At 38.6% G+C, this 17,595-nt stretch overlaps 1 protein-coding gene across 23 annotated transcripts in view; it reads left to right on the top strand.

Annotated features, from left to right (window-relative positions):
* Positions 1 to 17,595, top strand: part of CADPS2 (calcium dependent secretion activator 2) — a 590,044-nt gene that overhangs the window by 270,994 nt on the left and 301,455 nt on the right. For all 23 annotated transcript variants that reach the window (XM_043463600.1, XM_043463598.1, XM_043463588.1 and 20 more), the window contains exon 6: positions 2,204 to 2,325. In XM_043463600.1, coding sequence (XP_043319535.1) covers positions 2,204 to 2,325 — 122 coding nt within the window. The remainder of the gene's footprint in view (positions 1 to 2,203; positions 2,326 to 17,595) is intronic.

Raw genomic sequence — 17,595 nt, 5'->3', positions numbered from 1 at the left:
ACAAGCAATAATGCTGGAGAGGGTGTGGAGAAAAGGGAACCCTCTTACACTGTTGGTGGGAATGCAAACTAGTACAGCCACTATGGAGAACAGTGTGGAGATTCCTTAAAAAACTGGAAATAGAACTGCCATATGACCCAGCAATCCCACTTCTGGGCATACACACTGAGGCAACCAGATCTGAAAGAGACACGTGCACCCCAATGTTCATCGCAGCACTGTTTATAATAGCCAGGACATGGAAGCAACCTAGATGCCCATCAGCAGATGAATGGATAAGGAAGCTGTGGTACATATACACCATGGAATATTACTCAGCTGTCAAAAAGAATTCATTTGAACCAGTCCTAATGAGATGGATGAAACTGGAGCCCCTTATACAGAGTGAAGTAAGCCAGAAAGATAAAGAACATTATAGCATACTAACACATATATATGGAATTTAGAAAGATGGTAACGATAACCCTATATGCAAACAGAAAAAGAGACACAGAAGTACAGAACAGACTTTTGAGCCCTGTGGGAGAAGGTGAGGGTGGGATGTTTCGAAAGAACAGCATGTATATTATCTATGGTGAACCAGATCACCAGCCCAGGTTGGATGCATGAGACAAGTGCTTGGGCCTGGTGCACTGGGAAGACCCAGAGGAATCGGGTGGAGAGGGAGATGGGAGGGGGGATCGGGATGGGGAATAAGTGTAAATCTATGGCTGATTCATATCAATGTATGACAAAACCCACTGAAATGTTGTGAAGTAATTAGCCTCCAACTAATAAAAAAAATTAAAAAAAAAAAAGATTTCTAGATTTATCTAGTGTACTCAATTCTCTTTCATGCTTAGTACTTCATCTCAGCTTCCTTGAGTGTTAGAGAGACTGTGAACACTGTTACTATTATCTATTAATTCTCATAGTGTGTTTTCATTGTGTTTATTTTTATTCATATGTTGGTATGCATTTCAGTGTGACAAAATGATAAAAGCCTTGGCTGAGGGAAGAAAATGCTTCTGAGTTTGACTTGTATTTTTGGTGATCAGTTTCCCATATGTTTTTTTATGGAAAAACAAAACAGTAGGCATTTGTATATACAAAAAAATCTTGTACCAGAACTAAAAGGAATAAAAGTTCTGTTAAGATGATTTATTTCTTTGAGACCTTTTTGCCTCAAGGTTCATATCATAACTCTACAAAAGGTATAATGATTTAGTGATGTATTAAAAAATCAATAAATGATACATACATTTTTAGTGGATATTTTAGTAGCTACATGGCATGAATGCTGTTAATATTGTTTGTACATATACAACAGGAGATCAATAAAATATACATATGTATTTTATATATATATGAATTCCATTGAATATATTTTATGAATGTTGAGAATGTAGGAAAATTCATGATGCAAATTTTTTTAAAAGGCTATAGTAAATAATATTCAGCAGTATTCATATTTTATGTGTATATCCAGTGAGAATGTTAGGTTACAATATTTTAAGATTGGCAGCCTTTTATACAAAGATAAAAAGCACACTTGTAAATTATGTTTCCCTTCTCCCCAGGAGTTATGAATATATAAGCTAATATCAGTCTTTCTACTCTTTTCCAGTAGACTTTATCAAATTAATGGATTGGGAAAATATTTTTCCTTGTCTGGTTAATAGTAAGATATTCTTGGCAAGTTATACTTTTTATATTTTCATAAGATATACATTGGCCATAAAGAAAATTCTTTTGTAAATGCTGATAGTCATATAAATAAGTGAGTATAGACATTTTCTGATGCCACGTATTGGTTATCTGTGAATTGGTATGATGGTGACAGTGTCTACCAGTCACCTTATATGGAACTCAACCTGTATTCTTGTAACACATTCACTGAATTTTCATCATTCTGCTTTGCCTCATGCACACCTGCCAAAATTGTTTTATAGGATCTGAGTGTATATCTCACTTCATTGTGGCTCATATCTAGAGACTTTAACTTAATTTCTGGCAGGAGATGCATCTTCAGATACCAGACTTTTTCAAAATGTTATGTACTATACCTTCCATGAATAAAGATGGATTATAAAGAAGATAAAATACCATCGAGATTGTCAGATAATTATATCAGTTGGTCAGCCTAATTGTAGTTCATTCTGTTGTCTCTGTTGCTAAATGTTGTCAATTTGACAAATCTGTGAAACATTTTTCTTGTCTTTAGATTGTCATAATGGAAGTGCAAGGTTTGAGGTCAGTCGCTCCCAATCGAGTTGTTTACTGTACAATGGAAGTGGAAGGAGGAGAGAAACTGCAGACAGACCAGGCGGAAGCCTCAAGGCCACAGTAAGCCCGCTGGGAAAAAATGTGTTTTCCTTCCCTCCCAAAGAAACGTGCCTTATCGATTTGCAGAATTGTATGGTTTTGTACTCTGAAACTGTTAGTTGGCTACCTCTGTCTCAACTGTGTTACAATCAGTGAGTGCCTTTCTGAATAACGAGGCTGTAATTAGAGCTGTAACAGAAGCGCCAGTGTAGTGCAAACAGAAAATCCAGCGTGCGTATGTGAAACTAATTATTAGGCAATTAAATGTTTGTCAGTCATTCGTAAGGAAACGTGTGTTATGTGTTATTTAAAAGATAGTGCTCGATTCTATTTCAGTTACTAGTAATATAATCTATAGCTTTTCCACCTCAGTGGCGGTGCTGAGGTAGATGGTGTGGGTGATGTCTGGGGATGCTCCAGTGAGGAGGCTTGAGTTAGAGAATCCGTTCATGACTACTGAGCAGTCACTGGAGATGCTAACGCTGTTCATTGCTGGCAGTTTTATGTTTCGGATGCTGGAAATGAGTGTAATTAAGTTTGGAAAATATTCTGTTTAACTGATTTCACACTTGCGAAATATCACAACCTCTGGTAGAAATAACCTTACATTGGCCAGAAGAATTCAAATGAAGATCCCCTGGCCTTAATCTGCACACTGCCTTTCAATAACATTTTTTTATTCTATTTAGATTTCATTCAGAATTTCTTTACAGGACTTGGCATTTTTGTTATTATGGTGTCCATATGTAGAGTCTTCATTCAGGAAACCTCAACCTCTGAACTTCTGGCTAATCACTGGCTAAGCACTGGGTAGACAGAGATGAATAGGAAACTGATTTTTCTTAGAGCAGACGGAGTCAAAGGAGGTATACAGAAGATTGTGTGCAATAGGGCAGTTGTGCACAGTGTCCCAGGGTTGAGAAGAAGCAATCTGAAACTTCTCATCCTGCCTTACAAAACCCTACAGGTCTACCCCTGGCCAGTCTCTCCTTACCTCCGGGACCTCACCTCGCCCCTCTGTTCCTCTGGTCAGTCACTCTTCCACCTCCCTGGACTTCATGAAGTTCCTCACACCTCTCAAGCTTCTCTTGTCGTGGCACTTGCTTTTTCCTCTGCCTGCAGTGACTTTGCCTCTTATCTTTTTAAAGCTGGATCCTTAGTATTGAGAAATAATCCCTTGCTGAGCACAATTCAGTCCTTCAGATAACCCACTGCTAAGCTGATATTTTCTGACTCATCACTTTATAATTTTTAAATTAGTGGTTTCTCATCTGTGTATTTTGTATTGTTTCCTTTCCTCTGTCCTTTTTGGAAAAAAAAAAAACAATACTTATTTGGCTGCACCAGGTCTTAGTTGAGGCACACAAGGATCTTCAATCTTCATTGCAGCATGCATGATATTTTTGTTTTAGTTGCAGCATGTGAAATCTAGTTCCCCAAGCAGGGATAGAATCCGAACCCCCTGCATTGGGAGTGTGGCGTCTTAGGCACTGGACCACCAGGAAAGTCCTTCCTCTCTCCTTTTGAACAGAGCTCTTGTCCTATCGATCTTATATCCTAGTACCTAGTAGACACTTAGTCAGAATTTACTAATTTGCCTGCCTGAGCTTACTTTTATGCCTCGTCATAGTAAATAATAAATGATGTTGTATCTATTCCTGCAGCCAAATAGAATTGACTTATAATGTGACAATGAAGTGAAAATAAGGAGGATAAATAGCTTTTTAAGAGGTTAAAACCTCTTAAGAGGAGGCTATGTGAGATAGAAAGGGAGATTGGAACCATTTCTAGGAGGGCATATGGAGTCAAGAAAGAGGTTTGGTATTTATTTTAAAATATTAGCTGTTTTACTATATTCACAGTGTTATGCAACCACTGTCCATTTTAAAACATACTCATCACCTCGAAAAGAAACTCTCATTTTAAAAAGCTTTGTTTATTTTTTATTACTTGGCCGTACCACATGGCCTCTTGGATCTTACTTCCCCTTCATGTTCAGTCTCTCAGTTGTGTCCAACTCTTTGCAAATCCATGGTCTGTAGCACACCAGGCTGCCCTGTCCATCAGCAACTCCTGGAGCTTACTCAAGCTCATGTCCCATCAAGTCGGTGATGCCATCCAACAATCTCATCCTCTGTCATCCCCTTCTCCTCCCACCCAGTCTTTCCCAGCATCAGGGTCTTTTCAAATGAGTCAGCTCTTCGCATCAGGTGGCCAAAGTATTGGAGTTTCAGCTTCAACATCAGTCCTCCCAATGAATATTCAGGACTGATTTCCTTTAGGATGGACTGGTTGGATCTCCTTGCAGTCCAAGGGACTCTCAAGAGTCTTCTCCAACACCACAATTCAAAAGCATCAATTCTTCAGTGCTCAGCTTTCTTTATGGTCCAGCTCTCACATTCATACATGACTACTGGAAAAACCATAGCTTTGTCTAGATGGACATTTTTCAGTAAAGTAATGTCTCTGCTTTTTAGTATGCTGTCTAGGTTGGTCATAGCTTTTTTTCCAAGGAGCAAGCATCTTTTAATTTCATGGCTGCAGTCAACTGTCTACAGAGATTTTGGAGCCCAAAAGAATAAAGTCTACCACTGTTTCCACTCTTTCTCCATCTGTTTGCCATGAAGTGATGGGACCAGATGCCGTGCTCTTTGTTTTCCGAATGTTGAGCTTTAAGCAAACTTTTTCACTGTCCTCTTTCACCTTCATCAAGAGGCTCTTTAGTTCTTCTTCACTCTCTGCCATAAGGGTGGTGTCATCTGCCTATCAGAGGTTACTGATATTTCTCCCAGCAATCTTGTTTCCAGCCTGTGCTTCCTCCAGCCCAGCATTTCTCATGATGTACTCTGCATGTAAGTTAAATAAGCACGGTGACAATATACAGCCTTGATGTACTCCTTTTCCCATTTGGAACCAGTCTGTTGTTCCGTGTCCAGTTCTAACTGTTGCTTCCTGACCTGCATACAGATTTCTCAAGAGGCAGATCAGGTGGTCTGGTATTCCCATCTCTTGAAGAATTTTCCACAGTTTATTGTGATCCACACAGTCAAAGGCTTTGGCGTAGTCACTAAAGCAGAGGTAGATGTTTTTCTGGAACTCTCTTGCTTTTTCAATGATCCAGTGGATATTGGCAATTTGATCTCTGGTTCCTCTGCCTTTTCTAAAACCAGCTTGAACATCTGGAAGTTCACGGTTCACGTGTTGTTGAAGCCTGGCTTGGAGAATATTGAGCATTACTTTGCTAGCGTGTGAGATGAGTGTAATTGTGCGGTAGTTTGAGCATTCTTTGGCATTGCGTTTCTTCGGGATTGGAATGAAAACTGACCTTTTCCAGTCCTGTGACCACTGCTGAGTTTTCCAGATTTGCTGGCATATTGAGTGCAGCACTTTCACAGCAACATCTTTTAGGATTTGAGATAGCTCAACTGGAATTCCATCACTTCCACTAGCTTTGTTCATAGTGATGCTTCCTAAGGCCCACTTGACTTCACATTCCAGGATATCTGGCTCTAGGTGAGTGATCACACCATCGTGATTATCTGGATCATGAAGATTTTTTTTTGTACAGTTCTGTGTATTCTTGCCACCTCTTCTTAATATCTTCTGCTTCTGTTAGGTCCATACCATTTCTGTCCTTAATTGAACCCATCTTTGCATGAAATGTTCCCTTGGTATCTCTAATTTTCTTGAAGAGATCTCTAGTCTTCCCCATTCTATTGTTTTCCTCTATTTCTTTGCACTGATCCCTGAGATACTAGATACTAGACCCTTTATATATATATATGTGTGTGTGTATATATATATATATATATGTTTTGCATATGTTTCCTTCCGTTCATTCATTGTCTTTTTACTTTGTTAGGAAAGTCTTTTGAAGCATAAGTTTTATCTAGTTTTTTGTTGCTTGTGCTTTTGGTGTCGTATCTAAGAATCCAGTGCCAAATCCAAGGTCACATACATTTATTCCTGTGTTTTTTTGCCTATACTGTCATGATTTCAGCTTTTACATTTCTGTAATTGATCCCTTTTAAGCTAATTTTGGTACATAGTATGTAGGGTACAACTTCCTTCTCTTGTATATGACAGTCCAGTCGTCCCAACACCATTTATTGAAGAAACTACTTGTCTAGTCAATATTCTTGGTACCCTTTTAAAAATCATGGGTTTATTTATGTACTCTCAATTTTGAAATATTTCCAATGATACATCTATATGTTTATTTATTCTTATGCTAGTACCACATTATCTTGTTTACCACTGCTTTGTATTAAGTTTTAAATTCAGGTGCATGTGTCTCCTAAATACATTCTTTTTCAAGATTATTTTGGCTATTCTGATTTTCCATATTAGTTTTAGGATCATTGTCAATTTCTGCAAAAGCTTTGTAAATATCACCAGCTAAGATTCAGATAGGAATTGTATTGAGCCTGGGGTCAATTTGGAGAGTATTGCCATCTTAACAATATTAAGTCTTCCTACTGAGGAACATGGGATGTCTTTGCATGTATCTGAATCTATAATTTCTTTCAACAGTGTCTTGTAGTTTTCAAGATACGTTTTTTACTTCTTGGGTTAAGTTTATTTCTGGTATTTTATTCTTTTTGATGTTATTATTAATGGAATTGTTCATTTGAATTCATTTTTGGATTATTTATTGCAAGTGTATAGAAGTACAGTTGATTTTTATATGTTACTTCCATTTGATGTACCCTTACTGAACTTGTTTATTCTAATAATTTTTACTGGATTTCTTAGACTTTTCTCCATTTAACATGACATTTGCTAATAATGGTTCTTTTACTTCTTACTGCCCAATCCAAATGCTTTTTATTTAATTTTTTGCCTAATTGCCCTAGCTTCTTCAGTACAATGTTAAATAGAAGTGGCAAGAATGGACATTCTTATATTCTTGATTTTAGGGGAAAAGCATCATCTTTCATCATTAAACATGATGTTAGCAGTGCCTTTTCAATATATACCCCTTATCTGTTTGAGGAAACTCCTTTCTACTCCTAGTTTGAGTGGATTTTTTTCCATGAGAGAGTGTTGGACTTTGTCAGTTGTCTTCTTTGCTTCTATTGATATGATCATGTGGTATTTGCCTTTTATTCTATCAATATGGTACATTGCATTCTACGGTATTGGGGGTGTTAACCCAACCGTGCATTTCTGATGTAATTGCCACTTGGTCATGATATGTACTTCTTATTGTTACTGGTTTAAGTGTTCTAGTATCTTGTTGAGGATTTTTTAAATCTATCTTCATAAGAGATTGGTCTGTAGTACCCCTTCTTTGGTGACTTCTGTCTGATTTTATATTGGCCTCATAAAAACTTCTTGGAAGGGTATGAAGAATTGGTATTAATTATTGTTTATATATTTGGTAGGATTACCAGTGGGACTATCAGGGGTTGGATTTTTGTTTGTAGGTCTTTAGTGATTACTAATTCTGATTACATATGAACCACGACAGCCCTGCTGGGTTAGGTTCTTGGTGAAAATCTGCTTTACACATGGCTGCCTTCTGGCTGTGTCCTCACATAGTGAAGAGAACCATCTCATTTCTCTTCATCCTCTTATAAGGACAGCCACATTTTCATGGGTCTGTCCCCACATGACCTCATCTGAGCCCAGTTACAGTCACATTGGGGATTAGCGCATCAACATATTAATTTGGAGCGTTCATAAACACTACCCTACTCTAGCGCTCCATGAGTTCTTAAGGGAGTGCAAAGTCCTTAGAAGCGCAACGCCATGATGCTTTTAAAGAATCTTTTTTTTTTCCCCCAAGTTTTACTGATGTATAATTTATATAGCATAAAATTCTTCTATTGAAATTTAGATGATTTTTAATAAATTTATACACTTGTGCTACCATCACGACTCAGTTTCAGAACACATTATTTCACAAAATTGCTTCATTCCCATTTGCAGTCTTACTCAGTTCCAGGAAACCACTCATATGCTTTCTAGCTCTATAATTTTTTTCTGAACATTTCATGTAAATGATATGCAAAATGTAGTCTTTTGTATCTGGCTTTTTTTTCACTTGGCATAATCTCTACAGAGTGTATTTAATTGATACTTAAATATTTGTTCAATGAAATGAGTTAATTTTTATATAGCTGTTTTATCAATAACTTTTTCACAAATAGTAAAATTTTGGAAGAGTGTATTTAGTTGATACTTAAATATTTGTTCAATGAAATGAGTTGATTTTTATATATTTTATCAATAACTTTTTCGCAAATAGTAAAATTTTTGAAAGCTGCTTCCCATTTAATTTCTAATGAACTCAGAATGTATTCATAAAGAGATGCTATAATAGGAAAATTACACATGGACAATTTAAATGAATTAAAATATTTGTGAGTTAGAAAATATTGCAGTAAGCCTCCAATACTGTTTTCTTGGGGGCTTCCAAGGTGGTACTAGTGGTAAAGATCCAGCCTGCCAATGGAAGAGATGTAAGAAACCCAGGTTTGGTCCCTGGGTCCGGAAGATCCCTTGGAGGAGGAAATAGCAACCCACTCCAGTATTTCTACCTGGAGAATCCCATGGACAGAGGAGCCTGGTGGGCTACAGTACACAGGGTTGCAAAGAGTTAGACACCACTAAAAGCGAATTAAAGTACAGACAGTCCTTTTATTACTCTTACCACAAGGAAATTTGGCTGAAATATCTTACGTGCATTTCCTCATGAATTCTGAGTTAATTTTTAAGAAGAACTAAAGGATGTGTTTATCATTGTTCCCAGCACAGATTTCCTTAAAAATGTATCTCCTAAATGCTGACCAACTGCAACTTTTCAGCAGTGTGGTTACTTTTATCTTGAATTCATCTTATACAACAGGAAAGGCATTCATCTCCTCCATCATCATAGTGAATTATGCCTCGGACATGTTTTCTAAATTTCATTGTTTCAACAGTTTGTGCTTTGTTGGAGATCAATTCATCCTTCTGTCTGATGTTAAAGCGCCTTATTTAGTCCACATTTCCAATAAATGTAATCAAGATTTCTAGCCATTGCCTATTTCATTCCTGTAATTCAGATTTCCTGCCAGCAATTAGGTAGAAAACAGTGTGTGAGGTTGGCACATAACTTAGATTGTGGAACCTGGGATCTAATAAAAATGATGTAAAAAAAAAAAATGATGTTTATAGACAAGTTTGATTCATGAATAGTGGTAGTCATCTATTAAAGTTTCAGTTTTACTTTTGTTTTCTTTTTTAATAGCGGTGACGGAATGTAGACAAATAGTATCTTCAGTGGAGAAAATTCATCATTTCATAGTCTCTCAGTGAACCCGGGAAAGTTTAGTTCTCTGTAATAACGTACAGAAGCATTGTTGCTCCACTTTTATAGCTTTTTACCATTTTGAGACATTTCATTATTTCAATTTTAGCCCGTACTCTTAATGATACCACCTGAATGGAAGTAGAGGGGTAGTCAGACAACAGACTGAAGCTGGAAGGGGCAGGGAGTGACTTGTTGTGGTCGTGTAGTGGTCCCCAGTCTCTTGATATGTGGTGATCTTAACACACTTACACACTTTCCCTAAAGACAATGAGCATCCTTAAGAGTATCTAAAACATAAGAGCTAATGATACCCTATGGGAGGCCAAGGTAGATCTTGGTTCTGGGGAAATAAATGCAAGGGAATTCATTTTTAAAAACAAATCAGGAACTGCTGGGAGCTGGGAATGGGGAGTTGCTTTTCAAGGAGTGCATGCTAAGTCACTTAAGTCGTGTCCACCTCTTTGCGACCCCATATTCTGTAGCCCACAAGGCTCCTCTGTCTGTGGGATTCTCCAGGCAAGAGTACTGGAGTGGGTTGCCATTTGCTTCTCCAATGCAAGCAGTATAATGTTTGAAATATGCAAGGTGACTAAAATTCTAGAGTTTTGCTGTCCAACATTGTGCAACAATACAATACTGTATTGTTCTCCTAAAAGTTCTTTAAGAGGGTAGATTTCATGTTAAATGTTCTTGTCACACACAGGAAAGATCCTGGGAAGCAGCACTGTTTTTTGTGACACCTTCTCTCTCTCTCATCCCGTAGTGCTGTCTTATTAAAGACATTTGAAGGTTAATAGGTCTCTGTCCCCGACCCCCATCAAAGCAAATAATAAAATAGAAAGGCAAGGAACAGTAAGAAAAGCTATTGAGTTGTATCATTAGACAAATATATTTATGCTTATTGGGACAGAACATTCTTCTACCTCATGGAAATGATGGGAAACTCAGACTTCAGTACTTGCTTATGGAAATTTTAAATTCTGAACCAGAATTATAACAATCTGTCAAACTATTGAAAGATTATTGCCTCTTATGGGAAGCTTAACAGAATGACAAGCTACTGGGACACATGTTTAAGAGAGATTTAATAAAAATAAACCAAGAGAAAGGTAACCGTATTTTTTTAAAAAAACATAGTTGTTTTCATTTTAATATCTACTAAGGCCAAAATTAGTTTTGAAGTGTAATTCATTATCCAGCTACTCTTGCTGAAAAGAGATAGAATATACTACATTTTAAAATCATCTGTCAAAAGTATGCCTATTCTTAATGCATCAAGAGGAAAACACTCAAACCACACACGTTTCATTTTTCTCATTTTCATCTTTAAAAATACGAGATTCCCTCCTCTTATATAAAGTTGCCAGAAATAACATTTCTCTAAAACTCATGCTACTGGTGCGGAAGAAAATGAAGCCTAAAGAGACAGACATTGGCCTAATACAGAAATTGCATTCAGGGAATTACAGGGAAAGCGTGATGGATTAAGATTCCAGACGCTTGCTGAAAAGCACTAATGGAAAACAGCATTGAGAGAGCTTGGGAGAAAGTGCATATCTGTGAGTCTCAACATCTCGAGGAGGGATTAACAGTTTGTAAGTAAAAGTGAAAAGAAAGTGAAAGTTGCTCAGTCATGTCTGACTCTTGGAGACCCCATGGACTACACAGTCTGTGGAATTCTCTAGGTCAGAATACTGGAGTGGGTAGTATTTCCCTTCTCGAGGGGATCTTCCCAACCCAGGGATCAAACCCAGGTCTTCTGCATTGCTGGTGGAATTTTTACCAGCTGAGCCACAAGGGAAGCCCAAGAATACTGGAGTGGGTAGCCTATCCCTTCTCCAGTGGATCTTCCTGACCCAGGAATCAAACTGGGGTCTCCTGCATTGCAGGCGGATTCTTTACCAGCTGAGCTATCAGGGAAGCCCCTGACTTCCCCTTACAATCCTTGACTTTTTTCCAGAGCAATGTTTTGGAGTTGTTTTCATCATTGTTTGATCTATGTATCCAATTTATTGAGTGGGAAACATTTCACAGAGTATGTGTCGCAAACAACTTTTCTCATGGTGCTGCTCTCAGACTTGCTCCAGAAATACCCTCCTGTTCTAGTGAGAGAGATCTTAGCAGAACCCAGAGATTTGCTGCCCATTTTCAGGTGTCCAATAACATGTTTGAAAGTAAAAGTGTTAGTCCCTTGATTGGGTCCAGCTTTTTGCTACCCCATGGGCTGTAGCCCACCAGGCTCCTCTGTCCATGGAGTTCTCCAGGCAAGGATACTGGAGTGGGTTGCCATTTCCTTCTCCAGGGGATCTTGCCAACCCAGAGATGAAACCTGGGTCTCCTGTGTTGCAAGCAGATGCTTTACTCTCTGAACCACTTTTCAGGTGTCAAATAACTTGTTTAGGTATTCAAATTTTCCTATCACTTTAAATCAAAACCTACCCAATTCAAAAGGGTAAGATTTCCCTCGGTGGCTTCCCTGGTGCCTCAGATGGTAAAGCATCTGCCTGCAACGCAGGGACCCGGGTTCGATCCCTGGGTCGGAAAGATCCCCTGGAGAAGTAAAGGGCTACCCACTTCAGTATGCTTGCCTGGAGAATTCCATTCACAGAGGAACCTGGTGGGCTATAGCACATGGGGTCACACAGAGTCAGACGTGACTGAAGGACTAACGCTTTCACTTTCACATTCTTTTCCTTTCTTTCCTCCCAGCATGCCCAGAAACCTGTCCTGGGGAAAGGGTACTATTGTCTGTTCCTCACTTGCATTTTGTTTTTGCCTGCCTGTATGTGCTTTTCTACCAGTTTTGGGTAGGCTGGAGGAGGGAAGAGGTGAAGGGGCAAAATGCCTTTGTATTAACATATCAGTGCTCTCTGTGGTCCTCTCTTGGTTAGCAGATGCCTTCTGTCATGGAAAATGTCCACATTTAACTTTTCTCTGGTGCAGTTCCTTGGAGACACACCCCCTGCTGCCCAGAACTTCTGACCTCACACTCTTCCTTTCTAGAATAATGCATCCTGTAAGCACCTTCCTTCCTCTTCCCCCGAGCCGCTGCTTTAATGATGTTGTCCGCAAATCCTCTTCCTGCTTGAACTAGTTTTCTCAGCAGATGGCTCACACATTGGGTTAGCCTGAAGGGAGAAGAGGGCGGCGATTGATGAGATGATTAGACAGCATCACCAACTCAATGGACATGCATCTGAGCAAACTCCGGGAGTTAGTAGATAGAGCAGCCTGGCATGCTGCAGTCCGTGGGATCAAGAGTCAGACACAACTTAGTGACTGGACAACAAGAAAAGTTCATTCAGGCTTCTCTATAAAATGTTAATGAAAAAACCCAAACGAACTTTTAGGCCAGCACAGTAAATTGGTGACCTGGGTTTGATCTCTGGGTCAGGAAGATCCCCTGGAGAAGGGAATGGCTACCCACACCAGTGTTCTTGCATGGAGAATTCTGCCCATGGACAGAGGAGCCTGGAGGGGGCTGCAGTCCATGGGGTCACAAAGAGTTGAACACGACTGATCGACTTCCACTTTACCTTTAATAAAATGGAAGTTCCTTGAATACAAAGGCTGTATATTATACCTCCTGGTTCTCGTCTAGCACCAGCCATAAATAATATGGCCCATTTGTGGTCTGTAATCTAATTTAAATATTTTCTCTACTATGTAGATTATTAAAAAAAAATACAGTCTCTCAGTAGGTATCAGAGTATGACTCTTGAGCCAGCGCCTACCCAGATTAACAGGATGTCTAGTCCTCATTCTCACACCCCAAGCTCCCATTTATCTAGAAGTTCCTTGGGAAACATATTCCCTTTAAAGGACCAGTTCTTCTGCTTCTGTGTGCTATATTGAGGCTGGAATTCAGATGTACTTTCAGATCTTTGTTACCCTGCATACCCTGAGATGAGGGACCACTTGGGTAAACAAGAGGACTTGCCAAGGGATACAGGGGCGCAAGTTCAGCTTTAATAGAATTGGTATATGATTCTTCTAGTTCATAAATACTGTTCCCTGAAGCCCTTCTTTCCAGGGAAGAGCCTGCTAAGCGCAAGTTCTCTCTCAACCCACTTTTCAGACTCCTTTCTTTGACTTTACAAAAGAAAGGTTCACCTCTCATCCAACTTGAATCTTACCATGATGTTTTTCCTAGAGTGGAAAACCTCCACATCACCATTCAAAAGGAAAAAAAAAAATTAATGTTCCTGGTAGTTTTGAGAAAACAATTGACCAATGATATAATAAATCCTTCTGCAAATTAGATGTCTTCTATTTCTCTGCTTTCAACAAAGTTGATGGATTTGTTCAAGTTTTAAACTGCTGGATGATTGAAAAATAGTTTTTGCTCATCAATCACTGTATTTTTACATTCATATATGAAGGGAACAAATTGATAGACATTGCTGTAATAATGCCCCATCTACTTATTTTCTTAGTTTATAGGGAAGAAGGAAAATGGGTTAAAATTGATGTTGAACTGTCTCAGTGTAGAATTAAGCTACAATCATTTGTATATACATGAAATAATAGGAAAAATAGCTCTATCCGTTTCATTAAGACATGCATTTCTAATGAATATTTTTACTTTTCACATTTATTAATATTCATCATACTTCTTTGGGATCACTTGGATAGTAATTGTAATAAACTAAATTTAGAAGGAATTTTACTTTTTTATTTTTGACAAATTTCGTTTGTATTTAAGGTGTCCAACGTGATGCTTGTTATGTGCAGACATTTTAAATTGACCTGACTGTGGTAATAACTTCCCATATTCATCAGCTCCCATAGTCACCTTTGTGTGTTTGTGTGGTGAGAACCCTTGATCTAGTCTTAAGAAATTTCAAGTATACACATTATTATTAGTCACCATGCTGAGAAATTCATACCCTTTGATCAGTATCTTTCCTTTTCCTCCACCTCTCAGGCTCTGGTAACCAACATTCTACTCTGTCATTATGAGTTAGGTTTTTTGTTTCAGATTCCGCATATAAGTGAGATCATACAATATTTGTCTTTATGTGTCTGGCTTATTTCACTTAACGTAATGTCTTCCAAACACTCAATATTTCCATGCTATTGCAAATAACAGGACTTCCTTCTTTTGTAAGGCTGTGTAATATTCTGTTGTATAAATAACACATTTTATTTCTATAGATGGATACTTGTTTCCCTATGTTGGCTACTGTGAATAATACTGCAATGAACATGTGTTAGTTCAGTCACTAAGTCATGTCTGACTCTTTGCGACCCCGTGGACTGTAGCACGCTAGGCTTCCCTGTCCTTCACTATCTCCCAGAGTTTGCTCAGGCTCATGTCCTTTGAGTCATGTCCTTTTTCTCCTGTCCTCAATCTTTCCCAGGATTATGGTCTTTTTCAGTGAGTCAGCTCTTCACATCAGGTGTCCAAAAGTACTGGAGCTTCAACATCAGTCCTTCCAATCAATGAACATCGGAGTACAGATATCTCTTCAAGATGGGGACTTTATATCCCTGAGTATATACTCAGAACTGGGATTGCTGGATTATTTGGTAGATCTACTGTTAATTTTTGACAAACCTCAGTAATGTTCTCCATAGCAACTACATCATTTTTATACATACGAACAGTGTTAGGAGGGTTCCAGCTTTTCACATCCTTACAGTCACTTCTTTCCTTTTGTTATTTAAATAATAGCCATCCTTACACATGTGATGTGACATCTCATTGTGGTTTTGATTTCTGTTTTCCTGATTACTGATGTTGAGCATCTTTTCATGTATCTGTTAGCCATTTGTATATCTTCTTTGGAGAAATGTCTATTTCTGTTCTTTGCCTATTTTCTGATCAGGTTTTTTCCTTTTGCCATTGATTTATACAAGTTCTTTATATTTTGGATATGGCCTCATTATCAGAGATACAGTTTGCAAATATTTCCTCCCATTGTACAGGTTGCCTCTTCAGTCTGCTGATTGTTTCCTTTGCTGTGCAGACGTTTTTAGTTTGAGGCAGTGCTCCTTGGCTATTTTTGCTTTTTTGCAGCTTGTGCTTTTAGTGTCATATCTAAGAAGTCATTGCGTAGACTAATGTCAAGGAGACTTTCCCTTATGTTTTCTTTTAGGAGTTTTATGATTTTATGTCTTGTTTATAAGTCTTTCATCCATTTTTAGTTGAGTTTTGTGTGTGGTGTAAGATGTGCCATCTGCACATGGATATCTGGGTTTCTCAGCACATTTATTGAAGAGATTATGTCATATGCCAACAGTTTTACTTTTTCCTTTCTGGTTTCCATGCTTTTCACTTTTCTTGCCTTTTTCATTTTTATTATGGATAGGACTTCTAGTATTATGTTGATTAAAAGAGGTAGATGCCCTTATCTTCTTCCCATACTTACAGGAAAAGCGTTCAGTTTTTTGCTGCTAACTATGAATCTGTGGGCTTTTATAATGTTGAGTTATATTCCAGAAGGAAATGCATTCATTCATTAGCTCCTTCCTCTCTCTCCCCCCACAATGTGTAGAACCTTATAATCAGAGAAAATTAGAGTTTATGTACATATTTATATACATGTAGATACAGATAATTTTAAAAAGTTGGATGTGACTGGGTGACTGGACAACAGCTAATTATGTTGTTGTTCAATCACCAAGTCATGTTTGACTCTTCGTGACCCCGTGGACTGCAACACACCAGGCTTTGCTGTCATTTGTCATTTCCCAGAGTTTGCCCAAGTTCGTGTCCATTGAATCAGTGAGGCCATCCAACCATCTTATCCTCTGTTGCCCTCTTCTCCTGCCTTCCATCTTTTCCAGCGTCAGGGACTTTTCCAATGAGTCAATTGTTTGCATCAGATAATTATAAGAGCATCAATAAAATATTCAGTTCATCTCAGTCGTGTCAGACTCTTTGAGACCACATGGACTGCAGCACGCCAGGCCTCCCTATCCATCACCAATCCTGGAGCTTACTCAAACTCATGTCCATCAAGTCGGTGATGCCATCCAACCATCTCATCCTCTGTCATCCCCTTCTCTTCCTGCCTTCAATCTTTCCCAGCATCAGGGTCTTTTCCAATGAGTCAGTTCTTAGCCTCAGGTCGTCAAAGGATTGGAGTTTCAGCTTCAACATCAGTCCTTCCAATGAATATTCAGGACTGATTTCCTTGAGGATAGACAGGTTGGATCTCCTCGCAGTCCAAGAGACTCTCAGGAGTCTTTTCCAACACCACAGTTCAAAAGCATCAATTCTTCAGTGCTTAGCTTTCTTCATGGTCCAACCCTCACATCCATACATGACAACATAGCTTTGACTAAATGGACCTTTGTCAGCAAAGTAATCTCTCTGCTTTTTATTTATTTATTTTTCATTTATTTTTATTAGTTGGAGGCTAATTACTTTACAATATTGTAGTGGTTTTTGTCATACATTGACATGAATCAGCCATGGATTTACATGTATTCCCCATCCCGATCCCCCCTCCCACCTCCCTCTCTACCCTATCCCTCTGGGTCTTCCCAGTGCACCAGGCCCGAGCACTTGTCTCATGCATCCAGCCTGGGCTGGTGATCTGTTTCACCCTAGGTAATATACATGTTTCGATGCTGTTCTCTTGAAACATCCCACCCTCGCCTTCTCCCACAGAGTCCAAAAGTCTGTTCTGTACATCTGTGTCTCTTTTTCTGTTTTGCATATAGGGTTATCGTTACCATCTTTCTAAATTCCATATATATGTGTTAGTATACTGTAATGTTCTTTATCTTTCTGGCTTACTTCAATCTGTATAATGGGCTCCAGTTTCATCCATTTCATTAGAACTTATTCAAATGAATTCTTTTTAATGGCTGAGTAATATTCCATGGTGTATATGTACCACAGCTTCCTGATCCATTCGTCTGCTGATGGGCATCTAGGTTGCTTCCATGTCCTGGCTATTATAAACAGTGCTGCGATGAACATTGGGGTGCACGTGTCTCTTTCAGATCTGGTTTCCTCAGTGTGTATGCCCAGAAGT

The sequence above is a fragment of the Cervus canadensis genome, chromosome 3 (genome assembly GCF_019320065.1).
Source record: "Cervus canadensis isolate Bull #8, Minnesota chromosome 3, ASM1932006v1, whole genome shotgun sequence".
Lineage (NCBI taxonomy): Eukaryota > Metazoa > Chordata > Mammalia > Artiodactyla > Cervidae > Cervus > Cervus canadensis.
The sequence above is the reverse complement of the archived record's forward strand: the minus strand, read 5'-3'. Positions and strand labels throughout refer to the sequence as shown.